This window comes from Oryzias latipes, chromosome 14 (genome assembly GCF_002234675.1).
Source record: "Oryzias latipes chromosome 14, ASM223467v1".
In the NCBI taxonomy this organism is placed as follows: domain Eukaryota; kingdom Metazoa; phylum Chordata; class Actinopteri; order Beloniformes; family Adrianichthyidae; genus Oryzias; species Oryzias latipes.
The window spans coordinates 15,820,604-15,834,766 of NC_019872.2; the positions used below are offsets into that span (position 1 = coordinate 15,820,604).

Consider the following 14,163-nt stretch of genomic DNA (forward strand, 5'->3'; position numbering starts at 1 on the left):
TTTTGCTATGCCCATATAATATTGTTTCTGTGTACACCAAGTATGAGCAAATTCACTTACTAAGAACATATGTTTTTTTTTCTCCCCCCAAAATTATAATAGCAAGTTGAGTAACAGTAACAAGCAATGGCCTTACAACATATCTACCTTACATCTATCTATCTATCTATCTATCTATCTATCTATCTATCTATCTATCTATCTATCTATCTATCTATCTATCTATCTATCTATCTATCTATCTATCTATCTATCTATCTATCTATCTATCTATCTATCTATCTATCTATCTATCTATCTATCTATCTATCTATCTATCTATCTATCTATCTATCTATCTATCTATCTATCTATCTATCTATCTATCTATTACTTTTTAATGTTATACTACAGTAAAACTGGAGAAGGAAATGTAACTACGTAAAAGGTTTACTCCATAGAACTATTTAATTTGATAAAGTACTAGACACAACATTTCACAAAATAAATTATTTCAAGTTTTTCTTTGACAAAATTGTTTTAGACCAGTCCTCAGTAACACTATTGGATGTTTTGTTTTCGGTAAACAGACTTCGTGTTCCCAAAGTTTTTATGACATACCAGTTAAGGGATTTAAGTGAAATGTAAAATAATGTAAAAATTCACAGCAGAAGCGTTTGGCAATCAAGTAACAATTTATTAAATTTAACAGTAAAATGCTGAATCTAGCCGTTCTTTGTGCTCTTCTTCGTTCTTCCTCTGAACTTTAACTGCTGCCTCATGTAATCCAGGATGTCTCGGGGCCACACGTGAGTAGCCTGTGCTTCATCCTCCAGGAAAAACTCTGATTCCATCTGAGGAAAGGTTTGGCCGTCCCTTAGGTCCAACATGAAGTTTTCTCCAGCTCCACCATCTACGTCCTTGTAGTTAGGACTGTTCGGAACATCCTATTGACATATAAAATTACAATGGAAACTGTTATATGAAAAAAAGGACATACACAGTATCTATGAATGATCATTTTACTTGACAGGTAAAAAATGTGTGTATTGGGGGGAAAAAGTTCAAGCTATTCGTACTAATGAAAATCCTTTTTTAAAACAGATTCAATTGATATGTTTTAATTTCTGGCTTTGGTGGTGTACTTCTCTAAATATTTTAAAGAAAACACCAACACAAAAAAGATATTAAAAACAAACATTTTAAAAGGATTCTATACCTTTCTGCGATCTTCAGAAATCGCTTTGATATCCAGCAACAAAAATGACATCATGATAAAGACCAGCAGAAAAGAGCCTCTCAGCATTAAGGATAACATCTTTGCCGTCCTGGTGTGTTGGCTGGGATCCATCCAAGTTCATCAATTCTTAATATTGGTCAATCTCTGCACACAAGCTGGCGCTTTCTTTTGAGGAAAGTCAATTTATAGTCCTCCCTGCTTGATTTTCCATCATCGTGACGTTACTCCACTGTTTTCTTATTTCTGTCTCAGCTCACAAATTTAAACAACTACTGGTCATTTTTTTAGGCAGCATAATTTATTGGTAATTAATTAAATTTATATATATAATTAAAAATGTTTTATGGGTGGCATGCTTTATTAATTTCTCCTTGGTATTAACGATTTTTTTTTACAGTGAATTGAATAGAGCAGGCTGTGCTCCACCGACGCTCGGCTGACTTTTGTCTTAATTCAGCTCAAACCTGAATGATCTTTTCTTCACCGCTGCAGGAGACACATAATTAAAGCAGAAGGAAATTCTAAAGTTAAAAAAAAAAAGGATTAAAGCTTTTTCAATTCAGGATGTATTCATTAATGAGCACTGCGGCCAGCTAAATAAAACTCTTTTTAAAGACGTGCAGATGAAAGTAAAAACATATTAGAACTGGATAATTAAAGGAAGATATTTAAAAAGAAACAGGAAAAACTATTTATTACAAGGATCTTAAAACAAAGAGTGTGTATTTTTAGCGGGACTATTATAAAAGTGTTGTTAGTGGGACATTCACATTGGAGCCAGACTTTGGTAAGTTCTGCTGCCTGTTCAAACTCTAATTAGAGTTCACTTCTATAGGATTTAAGACTTTAATTAGTTTGCCAGTTTCTCAAAATTTCTACAGAATTTCACTCATTTCATGATTATAACAGAACACTTGTAACTTGCTCTGATTCATATGGTGAAAAGAACGACTTTTGTCCTAATACTTTTTAAAACTTTCTGATTTTTCCCTTTTATACTGTCACTGACATTTGAGCCTCTTCCAGAACATCAAAAGTAAATCTTTCCTGGATCGTCTTCCTCTGGATCATCTTTCACGAGGTAAAATCATTTGACAGAAGCTTTTTTTCAGGCTTTATTTGTCAAATATTACAGGTGAATATGCTTTTGCAAAGAGAAAATACTTTGACTAAACAGATGGCAACAGAGTTTCTTTCCTGTGACATTGAAAAACACATTGAATGTGACTTTTACTTTATTCTCAATTCTGCTTTGTACGTTTTCCTTGAAACTGCCTTCCCTATAGACACATTCTAAATAAGGGAGATGCTCTCAACATTAATGGAGGATAAATATCCATTTAAATTTCAGTGAGAAATTTTTAACAGACATTTGAATCACACAAATGATTTGGAGTATTACAGTTATTGTAAGTTTATATATAAATATATATTTATGTATTTGAAATGTTCTTTTTACTTTGTGATGAATGCTCACACACAGAGCTTCTGTGCTGGAAGAACATTTTCAAATCAAAACATGATCACTTTTGTCTAACTGACCTTGAACTTTACCAGGCTGAGGTAAACTAGTTTGAGAATTTCCTCTCTTAAATTATAAAGCACAAGTACAGGAAAAGTCTGTATATTTAAAGAGTATAAACACTTTTGACCAACTAGTTTTTGTGTGCACTATTCTTTCAGAACTCCAGCATCAATCTAACATTTGCACAGACAAAGATGTTTAGAGCATTTACCTTAAATAAGCCTGTCAAAATTCTGGCTCACGTTTAACAGGAAAAATAGGACAAAAGTGAAAACACAGGAAAGACGTCAGAAACAAGACAGAAGCTAATAGGAGTGTCCAACTTGTCCCTTCAAATTTTTAAACATTTAACACACAAACATGAAGACTATTGTAAGGCAATGTGAAGTTTGTGCCTAAAAACACTTCCAGAATAAAAAAAAAAAAGTCTATTTTAACAATGAATAAGAACAAAATGCAATATGTTTTGTATTGTTATTTATTTACAGTATCAACTGACCTTTAATTTAGCCATAAAAACTTGGGTTTGTTTTCCTAAAAAACAAAACAAAACACATAACTAAAACATTTCTTATGAACTGCTCATAACAAAAATGCCAAAAGTTCAGAAAACAGATTTTTTTTCTTAAATGAAGAAAAGTATAATTTATTGTTTAAGTGAGAAAAAAGCAGGTACAGTAGAAGAAAAAACTAAAGAATAACCTTAAAATCTGTGAAAAGACAAAATTTAAAAATAAAAATAAAAAATACAAAAATGTCCTAATTTAAATGAAAATGTTTCAAAGTTGAAAAATGGAGTGAGAATAAAAACAATTTTCCTCAAGAAAAAAAACAAAACGTTGCTGATCTTATTTTTATGCAAAGAGAAAGGACTGAAAGAATCCGCTGTGGGAGCAGGCGTCCTGCCTTTTAAGCTTTAGATCCTAAAGACTTGATTTTGGTGGGTTGTTCTTAGTGTGCTGCAGTTGTCACTGGGTTGTGTAGTGTGAACAAGTCATAAGCTACAACATGCAACAAAAAGACTAAAGCCCCACAGTGACTGGATTGAAGTGGACTTCGGCTTAACTCTGGACTTTGGTGAAATGGATCGATGCAACGACTGCTTTGACACTTAACGTGGACTTAAGATTATTGTGTAAAAGATTCTTCTACAGTCAACATATGTAAAAGTTTATCTTAAAAGTCTGGCTGACCACAAACCAAGCAGACCCCAGCAGCCAAACATCAGGATCTTTCTGTGGGTCAAGCTCTGTCACCTCATTGCAGCCATTTTAAGGCCTTTATATCTCCACTCAATTCCTACCAATTAACTCAGCGGTGTCATCATCAGTGTGGTGGAGCTCTCCATCTGCGTCACTCTCTGAGTCTGTGTCCTCCTCTGGGGAGTAGTAACCTTCACAGCCAAAGATAGGTGAGTCACGGTGTGCGGGGGAGGCGAGGCACTGGGCAGTGGTGGTGGTGGCCGCGTACGCCCCCGGGCTGCCCGATGGCGATCCAGGGTTGGAAGGTCGAAGGAGAGGGGTGCGCTCAGAGTCTGTATCGCCTTCTGTTCCTTCTTCTTCTCCACGTCCTCTGGTCTCCTCCTCAGAATCGGACTCTGAGTGTTCCGGGTTGTTCCGGGTGACCCGCTGTTTGCACACTGGACATGTCTTCTTGGTCTGTGTGAGCCACGGATCCACACACTTGCAGTGGTAAGCTGGCAAACACGGGGAATACAAAAAAAAAACCTGAAGAACAGCAGGTCCAAAGAGAATTCATCGACTAAAATGCAACATAAAACAAGTTACTGGTACAATTGAACAACTTTCCCATGGCAACAGTCATACTAAAATATTTCAAGTTTATTTTATTTACAAAAAGAAAAGTTTCAAACTAGGGGGGTAACTTTGGCGTAATTAAACAAAAAACCCAACAAGAGCAACTTTTATTGTTTAAATCCCAAGAACCCAAATATGGTTCAAAGTGCACAAAAGGCTCAAACTCTAATTAATCGAAGCAGTGATTTAAAAGCACACAAGTGGGTTATTCACATACTGAATAAAAACCCTAAACATCTGTTTATTTTGTGCCGAAGGTTTAACATAAAAGTATTTGGAAAAAAAGGCTTTAGAATGAACTGTTTTGTCCTGTTCTGTATCAAAACAATGATAATTATTTTTATTTGACTTGATGTTTTTTTTTATTGAAATGTACTTAAACAAATTTCCCAATTTGACCAATAAATCCTTTGCAGTGACGTCCAACAGGTGCTGCTATCTGCCATTTGGGGAGAGGCACACATTGCTTTGAGGCATCCGACGGGTAAAATCGGTGACTTTGGTGTAGAGAAATAGCCATCAAATCTCATCATGGTACACATGCTTTGCTGTTGGCTGACACTACAGAGAAACTCCAAACTCGAGCGTCTCATTTGACCGATTTTTGTGGGATGAAGATAGAAAACAGTCAAGCAGGATGGGAGACCGCCTGCAGATGCCAGCAGACTCTAGTAAACATTTTGTCATGTACGACTATGGTCTCAGTTTATATTTGTCTTAAAGGGGACACAAATTTAGGGATGGGTGCCGTTTGGGTTTTATTTGTGCTGATATGTTACTTTTGAAAGTAACAGAACCATTTTTTGGGTTTTTATTTTAACTGAATTATGGAAAAAAAGATGCAATTTAAAAAAGAAAAAAAGCAGCATCACAGGTTCCTGCAGAGCCTGAAGGTTTCTCTCAGTCAGTCTCCCTTATCCTTACCTGCACCATGTGGATTATAAATTATTATTGCAAAATTAATGCAACTGATGCTCACTGCATTGTTGAACGGGAAATGCTTTTTGTATTTGATCAAAATAGAGGTCGTTCACACATGCGCAGTGATGTCACATGCATGGGGTCCATGGTTTATTTACACACATGCTTTTAGGCAAAAACTGTTCATGTTTACCATGTGAGCAAGGCAAAACTCTGAGTTTATCTCCTTCTTCATATTCATCCAGACAGATGGCACAGACATCATAGTCGTCTCCTAAAACAAACAGAAAACAAAGTTCTCCAATTAATTCAGAACTATATTAGTATAATAACTAACTCTGATAATAACTCTTTGAGAAAATAAAAGCGCTACCTTTAGTGAACCTGTGTGTTGGAATGCGTTTCAGTTGTTCCTTCGTCAAACGGTTTTTCCTGATCCGTTTTCTGTACTGCACACATCGAATAATCTGAGGGAAAAAAATTAAGACAATATCAACCATGAAACAAAAACATATAACCTTCAATAAAAACATGTATTTATATGTCTATAAAACACACAAATTATTCAAAGTGAGTGATTTAGGTCAGAATGCAGCTAAGAAATGAAACATGGATTGTTGGTGAATTAAGGACATTAAGAGAATTTTAGCCGCTTCCAGCTTTGGTAAAAAATACAAAGACCATTGTTTTATGGTACACTGAAGTAAAGTTAGCTAGTAGTACTAAAATTTCTAAAAGGTGACACAAGGTAAAAATAAATAAACATATCAACTAAAAATCTGCTGGATCCATACATACATACATACCATGATCACACACATGACAATAATGATCATGCCAACTACCCCAGTGAAGGGAATGAGGTAGTAAGATAGAGGAAAGGCGAATTCTGGCTTGAGGGTCACATACACCCTGCAGATAGAGAAGAAGAAAAAACTGAAATATCATAGAATGAGACGGTTCCTCTCTAAAGTTGATTGTTTTAAAACACATGGTAACCTAACTCTCATAGACATGTTTACTTTCTCTTACACGTGCTCTGGAAACAGGTATGTCCGGAGTATTTCCGAGGCATAATAGCTAGTAAACACAGAGGGGATCTCAATCTGCTCTGCAATAGTGTCTGGAAGGAAAGAAAATCTTTATTTAGTTGTTTGGCGATATGATTCTTTTATATTTTAAAAACTGTCTATGTAGAGCAAATGCTCACCATTGCTGTAGTTCATGTTGAGCAGAGTATCTGAATACATATTGTGAATAATCGCAGCACTGTATCCAGCTTGCTGTGCATGAAAAACCTGAAAACAGTTCCTTGCGTTAGGCAAATTAGCTTCAAAAACACCCCCTAAAGCACTCTAGCAAACACTACTGACCTTTATGTCGAAATTGCAATCATAGCGTTTGATGAGAGCGACAAACTTAGTAGTGTTGGCATCAAAGGAGGATGGCAAAGGAGGAGGAGGGTTCATTGCTGCACAGCCATTAGCTGGTTGGGATGGCACCAAAAGACCCTTTCAATGAAAGAAAACAAAATGATTAGAAAGGCTTCCAAATCCTGCAGCTGCATGCGATCTTTCTCTGCTGCAATGCTCTCACCGTTAAACCACCAGTAGGAACTCGAGCTCCAAACAAAGCAGGCAGGTCTTCAAACAACATGGAGCTCATATTTTTAGAATTCTAGCAAAATGAACAGATGAGAAGCATAAAAATTGGTATGTTTTCCTACAGAAGCAGAGAAACTTAAATAAAATAAAAAGCTTAGGTGTTACTTACAACATATATATAAGCTTGTGTTGGTGACGGTACCAGCACGGTGCAGAGGATCAGTGTTAGGGTGCTCACATGAGTCCCCATGCGCCACACACCGAGGTGTACCATGCTTGGTTTCTTCCAGTTGCACTAAAAATATCAACAAGATAAAACATTGTGTTTGGAACAGAAAATCAACATGGAAATTCATTTCAGAATTTAGATGTTTGACCAAAATTTCAAGAGCTTATTCACATCCTATACCGAAATCCAATCAATATTAAAAATGCTTAGTATCCGATTATTTAGGCGAATAAGAATGCACCTTATTGTGAAAATCTGTTTTAGAAAGTGTTTACTCTTCACCATCTCTTCCATTAAAACGTGATTTGTCTTATGTTGTTCTCGATGTCAGTTTCTGCGGTGAAAACATTACTAAAGCTCTTATGGTTTAAGCGGTGGCCGTGGTGCAGCGGTAGGGCGGTTGACCCCTGATCGAAAGATAGCAAGTTCGATTTTTTTATAAAATGAAAACAATGTTGATATATAGAAGAATTGTAGATCGGGTGATCTCACTGTGTTTTTGTATTCAAAAAAAGCCATGTAAACAATTTCCAAAGCATGCAGATTATAAACTCACAACATAAAAGACTGCATCAAGATAAGAAAACTTGTCTGATCCCAGTTTAAGATAAAAAAGGAGCCATTTATGTAAAACTAACAAAGATATGTAAAAATGGGAGCAGCATGTTACACGAGAAGCTCATTGTCATGAAATAGTTAAAAGTAGGGCTAAGACAATGAGGAAGTGACATTCTTTATTATTTTTTAGGAAGTGAAATTCTCTCTGCTGCCAGTGCAAATAACTTCTGTTTATTTGTTAACTTGTAAAACAGATGTTCAGATTAAACGGCTCATCTTTAAAAAGAGATAGTGAAAAGGCAAAATAAACTATCTTGATTCATCATGCAGCTTCATGCATGTGCTGTGCACATTTTTAGCACAATTATAAAACAATATACTAACTCCATTTCTTGCCACTATTGTTGGACAGCTACACCCTCTCTTATTTACCCAATTGATCAGTATTTACGTTAAAGACCGCGTGTTATTTTTTTTCCATCATCCAGGTATGAAAATTGAGATTTCCACCCCATAAAAAAACGCATTTAAAACGCAGTAACTGTTCCAATTATTGAGTCGTCATGATCGTGTCAATAAGCTACAGTTTAGTCATAAAAGACGTTGTTTACAACGCTAAACTTACCGTAGAATTATAGTCCTCCGTTTGTGGTCAAAATTCTCAGTTTGACTTGAATTTGTCACATTAAACCACTTTAGTTTTACCTATTAAACGTCAATACGTTTCTGAGCGACAAAAAAATCACTCACAAAAAACCCAACGAGGAAGATTAAGTCAGGAAGGTTAGCTGACGTTTAGCTATTAGCAAACGTACTTAGATAACAATTTAGTTCATTCGCCTTCTGTGTAGTCTATGTACATTATCTTATCCACATTCAGAACAAATAAAAATTACCATTATATAGTTGATGCAAAAAAGTATGGCAACCCAAACGACAACTTTCTTCACGTCGCATTAGCTTGCTAACTGCTAAGTTTGTTTGTTATTGCTTCTTTCAGGTCCACTTTCTTTGCGGGGTGATGACGTATGAACCGCAAATCTGACCAAAAGCGCCACCTGTGGCCAAAAGCAAGTAGTGCAATTATCTGCAAAGCTGCAGTAAATGATTTGTTTGATGGTTTCTTTGTTTTTTATTTGTTTTTATTTTTTATTGCAAGTGACCCTTAGGGGTTAGTTTAAAATTGGAGAATAGACTTTACGTCTAAATGAATTTATACTGCGTGACAAAGAATTTGGAATTTGCCTACAACTATGCAAAGGAAATGGAGATTTCCACCATGGGAGATGAGAATCCGACCAGTTGCACAACATTCAAATAAAGTCCCTTCTTTCAGGCCTATGGCTGTATAACACCACCAACTTGTCTTAGAGAATTATCCGTTCCAGAAACAGCAGTTGTTAATTTCCTGACTGTTCCTAAAATTCTTTTGGAGTGAAGTAAAGTGTTTATCTTCAGGGTGTGGTGCAGTCATTGTTGGGATTTGTTGTAAAAGTTGTCACTAAAAATATTGACTTGAGTTAGAGTTAAAAAGTGGAAAAAAAAGAAGTGATAAGATCACTACTTAAATACTGGTTAACTCATCACTAAATATTTTTCTTTTTCATTTTCCAAAACTTTTTCAGTCTATTTGAATTTTTTGTATGTAAATCATCCAATAAAACCTGAGGTTGTCCAACAAACTACTCAAAAAATTAATATAGAACAACAACAACGACAATGTAAAATATAAATGTATTCTATTTTTTTTAGTTTCCTATTTTCTATCTGAGCTCATTTAATCAAAAACCAAGCAGACAAAAATAAAAATGTATGCAAATGCAGGTATTTGGATATTTTTAAACAGTAGCTAACAAAACTTAGCTTAAAACATAGCAAAAAAAGATGTTTTTCTAAAATCTAAAGTTCTTCAGTGATATCATGATATATTCTACACTGTTGCTGAGCAAGATCTACTGTTTTTTCTTATCATTAATCAACTACATAGAAGTAAAATACATCAACAAGTTAAGATAGTAAATGTTCTGACCAAATCTAACTGGCATTTTCACTTCGGTTAACACTTCACTACATACAGTATTAAACCACAGCAAAATTCTGGTAGTTAGCACTCTTTTTTTACTGCCCTCAAGTGGTAAGTTTTATTTTTTACAACGTTAAATAATGTTTAAACCTTGCGCTATCTTAGATGACCCCACCCTTACTTTGACGTGTTATTCCTACCATGACAAAGGTGGATTAAGGTGGAGAGGATTTCATGTAATCCATGGTCACCAGTGAGGTTCACAAATCAGAAAAAAGGTTCAGTGCACTGTCTAGTGGGTCTAGATGACCCAACTCCCAACGTTAAAGTGCCTAGGATAGCACAAGGGTTACATGGTTTTCGGGACTGTGTATTACCAACAACTGAATTAAATTGTAAAATGGATTCAAGATAAATAAGTAAAAATGTTAAAGTTATACGTTTGTTTACACAAAAACCAAGGATGGATTTCGTAGTAGGTAAGTGGTGTGTACTTATATAATAGTTTTCTATCTTGATTTAAGGCCCAAAGTGCTTTACACTCACAGTCATTCACACACATTCACACACTGATTATGGCTACACTGATATAAGGCACCAGCCTGTAACCATTAGAAGCAATGTGGGGTTCTGTGACTTGCCCAAAGACACTTCGACAGATGGACAGGCTAAGATCTATGGTCCTACAATCAGAGGTACAGCTCAATCTCTGCATCACAGCTGCCCACGTGTCTGAAATAAAATAGTTTTGTCTTTGTTGGTGGCAGTGACAGCTCCAACACTTCACACACAACCGTTAAGAACTGGAGAAAAGTGACAAAGAAACCAGGTCTGGTACACTTCAACAGAAATGGGTATCATTGAATGTAATGTTCGTTGTATTGCATAATTTTTTTAATCTAATTTATTTATTAATTAATTTGTTTAATGGAAATTATATTTAGAACAATTTAATAAAACTAAGATTTCAATCTTAAGCTAATAATAATATAATTGATAAGATAAGGCACCATTGAACTAATGTTAATACTTAGGTGGGCTCAGAGTGCCAAAACACCTCACTCCTGGAAGTTTAGAATCACCAAAATTCTTATGCATGCTCTTTTTTACTATGAGATACTGCCAGAATAACAAAATAAAGTAGCGCTTAAACTCCATACTCATCAAGAGATTCAAAAAATATATGTAAAACACCTTGATTTGTCCTCAAGTGTGAATAAAATCAGTATGTTTTTCATGCTAGCCCTAGCAGATCAATGGAAAATTAACCCAGTGAAGGTTCCAGAATCATGAGTCTTTAATTACAGGCTTTAGGGCTCAGCCTGTTTTTGTTAGTCTTTGCTTGATATGTAATACAAGTTTGTAACATCCATCCATCCATCCATCCATCCATCCATCCATCCATCCATCCATCCATCCATCCATCCATCCATGTTTTTGGACAGTGGAAGTTAGTGGAAGTGCCTAGAGAAAATCCAAACATGCTCAGGGAAAACATGTGAACTAGTTTGTAACCTCCCAAGACCCCAAATCGGGAATATTATATAAAATAAACAACTGAATTAACCTGTTCAGGTGTGTATGGAGTAAAGTTTCTTTTACTTCTGGTCTTTTATCAAAAGACCCTATATCTAAATGTCACAAGTATCTTGTCTTTGTGAGTGCAAAGTATGTGTGTGACCAATTGAGTCTGAAGGTCAATATGATAAGAACAACTGCTACACACGCAGCATTTCTGAAAATCTAAGAAAAAAACCTGCTTACCTTAAAGTAAAATAATCCAAGAGACGGTCCACTAACAGTCTGCAAATTACTGAAACTCTCAAATTTAACTCCGGCTGAATTTGTGTTTTTAAGTAAAACCCTGCTTTGCCAACAGGATAACTCATAAAGTTTAAAGTAGCCTAACATAAGGATCCTTATGAATGCATCCATTCATTACCAAAAAAACGCAACTCAAATTCTAACACAATAAACAGTTCTGTCTTTTTCTAAATGAGTCATTTCATGACATGAGCCAAGATGTGAAGCTCACACATGCGTTTGTCTTTGGTATGTATTTCTTCCGAAATGATTGCTTTTCAACATGTTAGCTTTAACTTAAGACTGCAAAGTACACTTCAACTTCTCAACAGATATTCTGAAATGAAACACAACAAATCATTTATTTTATTGATGGGAACAGAAACTGTTATTTCTCTTGGCTTACTTGTTGAATATCAGTGAGATTAAACAACATAACCTTAATTATTTATACCAATGGGAACCATCTGAAAACAAGTACTCTCAGCAGAAATGCTTTATTTAAATTAAGCCAAAGTGCCTGAAGAAAATCCAAACATGCATAAGGAAAACATACAAACTAGTTTGTAACCTCCCAAAACCCAAAATAGGGAATATTAAAAATAAAAAAATGAATTAACCTGTTCAGGTGTGTGTGGAGTAAGGTTTCTCTTACTTCTTGTTTTTTTTAGAAGACCCTTTGAAGACACAAATTTGATTCAAAAAAAGGCAACAGTTAATTTATCTGTTACATAGTTTTCATTTCCACAGTGGCCGGAAGGCTGAGTTGGCTGGTTGTAGGAATGGCATGAAGGTAACCTGGGTTCACTTCCCAATGAGCTTAATCCAGTGTGGGTCCTTAGGCTGCTGCCTTTCTGAGTCTCTCTGTGCCTTGAAAATACAGGGTTGTCTCAGAGAGGGCATCTGGTGAATAAACTCTCTGCAAAGCCACCTGGTCAGATTGACCCATTATGCGACACGGTGAACATAGGTTTCATTTTCATTTGTTTGATAGAGTGTTGTCATCTTTAAAGATGTTTAAAGAAAGATTTTTGAAAAACAATCACACAAAAATGTTTCCTAAGAAATTATTCTTATTCCATAGTTTTAGCAACAGACCAAAGTAATGAAAAAAAACATGTAGTTAATAGAAAACAGCAAATTTTAACATGCATCAATGTTAAGAGGCAAAAACATTCATTTGCTGCAGGTATTTTTGCATTTCATCTTCTGTACTTTGGTCTTTTAGCACAAATAAATTCCTGCAGGTATCAATCAAACCTGTTTTCTTCATAGAAAATGAGACACACAGCACCTAAACACAGAAGAAAAAACAAAATCTGTTGTATTTTATCTTAGGTAATTTAATAACAATCCGCATCAGAAGATTGACACTTACATGAATCCTTTTCCACACCCAAGAGGTCCAAAGAACATTTCGTGCGGGAGGCAAACATTTCTACACTGTCCATTGAGACTGGAACAGGACCAGGGAAAAGATGCAGCCTCATTCTCCGCTGTTGCATGAAACAGAAAGCACGGACCGTTTTTCACATAAAAATGTCATCGATGTCATAGAAATGAAAGCATCTGAAGCACAGAAACATGCATAGATTTTATATTAGAACTCACCATTTATCAGAAAGGCGACAAAAATCAACACAACAATCATACGAATGGAAAACATTGTGGTGTCTGACAAAGTTGCTCTCCAAAATTCGGATTAAGGCTTGGTCTGCCAGGGTTTTGTTAAGAAGGGAGGAGAGAGGTTGATTTGAAGCAGCACACTGGTCACCAGGTTTAAATTAGAGAATAAGAGCGTTCCTTTCTTGATTGCATTTAGGAAAACTGTTCCCAGCTCCACCAAACTTATAACCAAGTTTTGTCATGAGACAAGTAATGAAAACTTACCAAGGGTGTTTTGAACAAATGCCTGTTTCTTTCCATAGACAGCTCCCTCTGGCTCCCTTTAGAACGGGAGCACCAGGTTTTCATATTGTTTACATTCACCAGAGATCCTGGAGTTACCGGTTTTGCTTTTAGTGCATGAGAACCTACCGCATGAAAGGGCCGAATGCATGCTTGGAAAATTATTTTAGGTTTCAGTGATAGACATAAGACAAAGCAGGTTTCATCTTAGCTAGCTTGCAAACATAAACTAAAGCTGCTGGTACCGGCAGTTCACATTTTTACCTACAATCTATGTATTTACCGTATTTTCCGGACTATAAGTCGCCCTTTTTTTCATAGTTTGGCAAGGGGTGCGACTTATACTCCGCAGCGACTTATATTAGAAATAAATTGAAATAAATTCATTGTTAACCCTCCTGTTATGTTCATTTGTGAGGAACAGAGATGATGTTCCTGGGTCAATTTGATGTATGAGGTATGTTAAGAGTTAAGAGTATGTTAAGTGACTCAGAGAATCAACAAACCTTTTTTTACAGTAAGATCTTGAAGGCTAACAACACAATATTCTATTTTC

The 14,163-nt window shown here is 35.7% G+C and overlaps 1 protein-coding gene across 2 annotated transcripts; it reads right to left on the minus strand.

Moving 5' to 3' along the window:
* Positions 1-2,321: 2,321 nt before the first annotated feature.
* On the minus strand, positions 2,322-8,933 carry LOC101167225 (E3 ubiquitin-protein ligase RNF167). Of its 2 annotated transcripts, none has more exons than XM_004076524.2 (10): positions 8,499-8,933; positions 7,256-7,381; positions 7,079-7,159; positions 6,856-6,993; positions 6,693-6,780; positions 6,515-6,605; positions 6,289-6,394; positions 5,856-5,949; positions 5,676-5,756; positions 2,322-4,440 (listed from the first exon to the last, which is right to left on the minus strand). In XM_004076524.2, exons 2-10 carry the CDS (start codon positions 7,358-7,360, stop codon positions 4,037-4,039), a joined length of 1,188 nt encoding a protein of 395 aa, XP_004076572.1. In that variant the 5' UTR covers positions 7,361-7,381; positions 8,499-8,933; the 3' UTR covers positions 2,322-4,036. The 2 variants fall into 2 exon arrangements, with proteins under 2 accessions (XP_004076572.1, XP_011481900.1); XM_011483598.3 differs by having other exon boundaries at positions 8,770-8,902.
* Between the last annotated feature and the right edge of the window lie 5,230 nt (positions 8,934-14,163).

Bases quoted from the DNA above. Each gene is read 5' to 3' on its own strand.
- LOC101167225 (XM_011483598.3), bottom strand. The intron at 5,757-5,855 runs GTAGCGCTTTTA...TGTTTGTTTTAG, and splicing joins AACACACAGGTTCACTAAAG to GAGACGACTATGATGTCTGT. The intron at 4,441-5,675 runs GTAAACATGAAC...CGTGTTTGCCAG, and splicing joins AGTTTTGCCTTGCTCACATG to CTTACCACTGCAAGTGTGTG.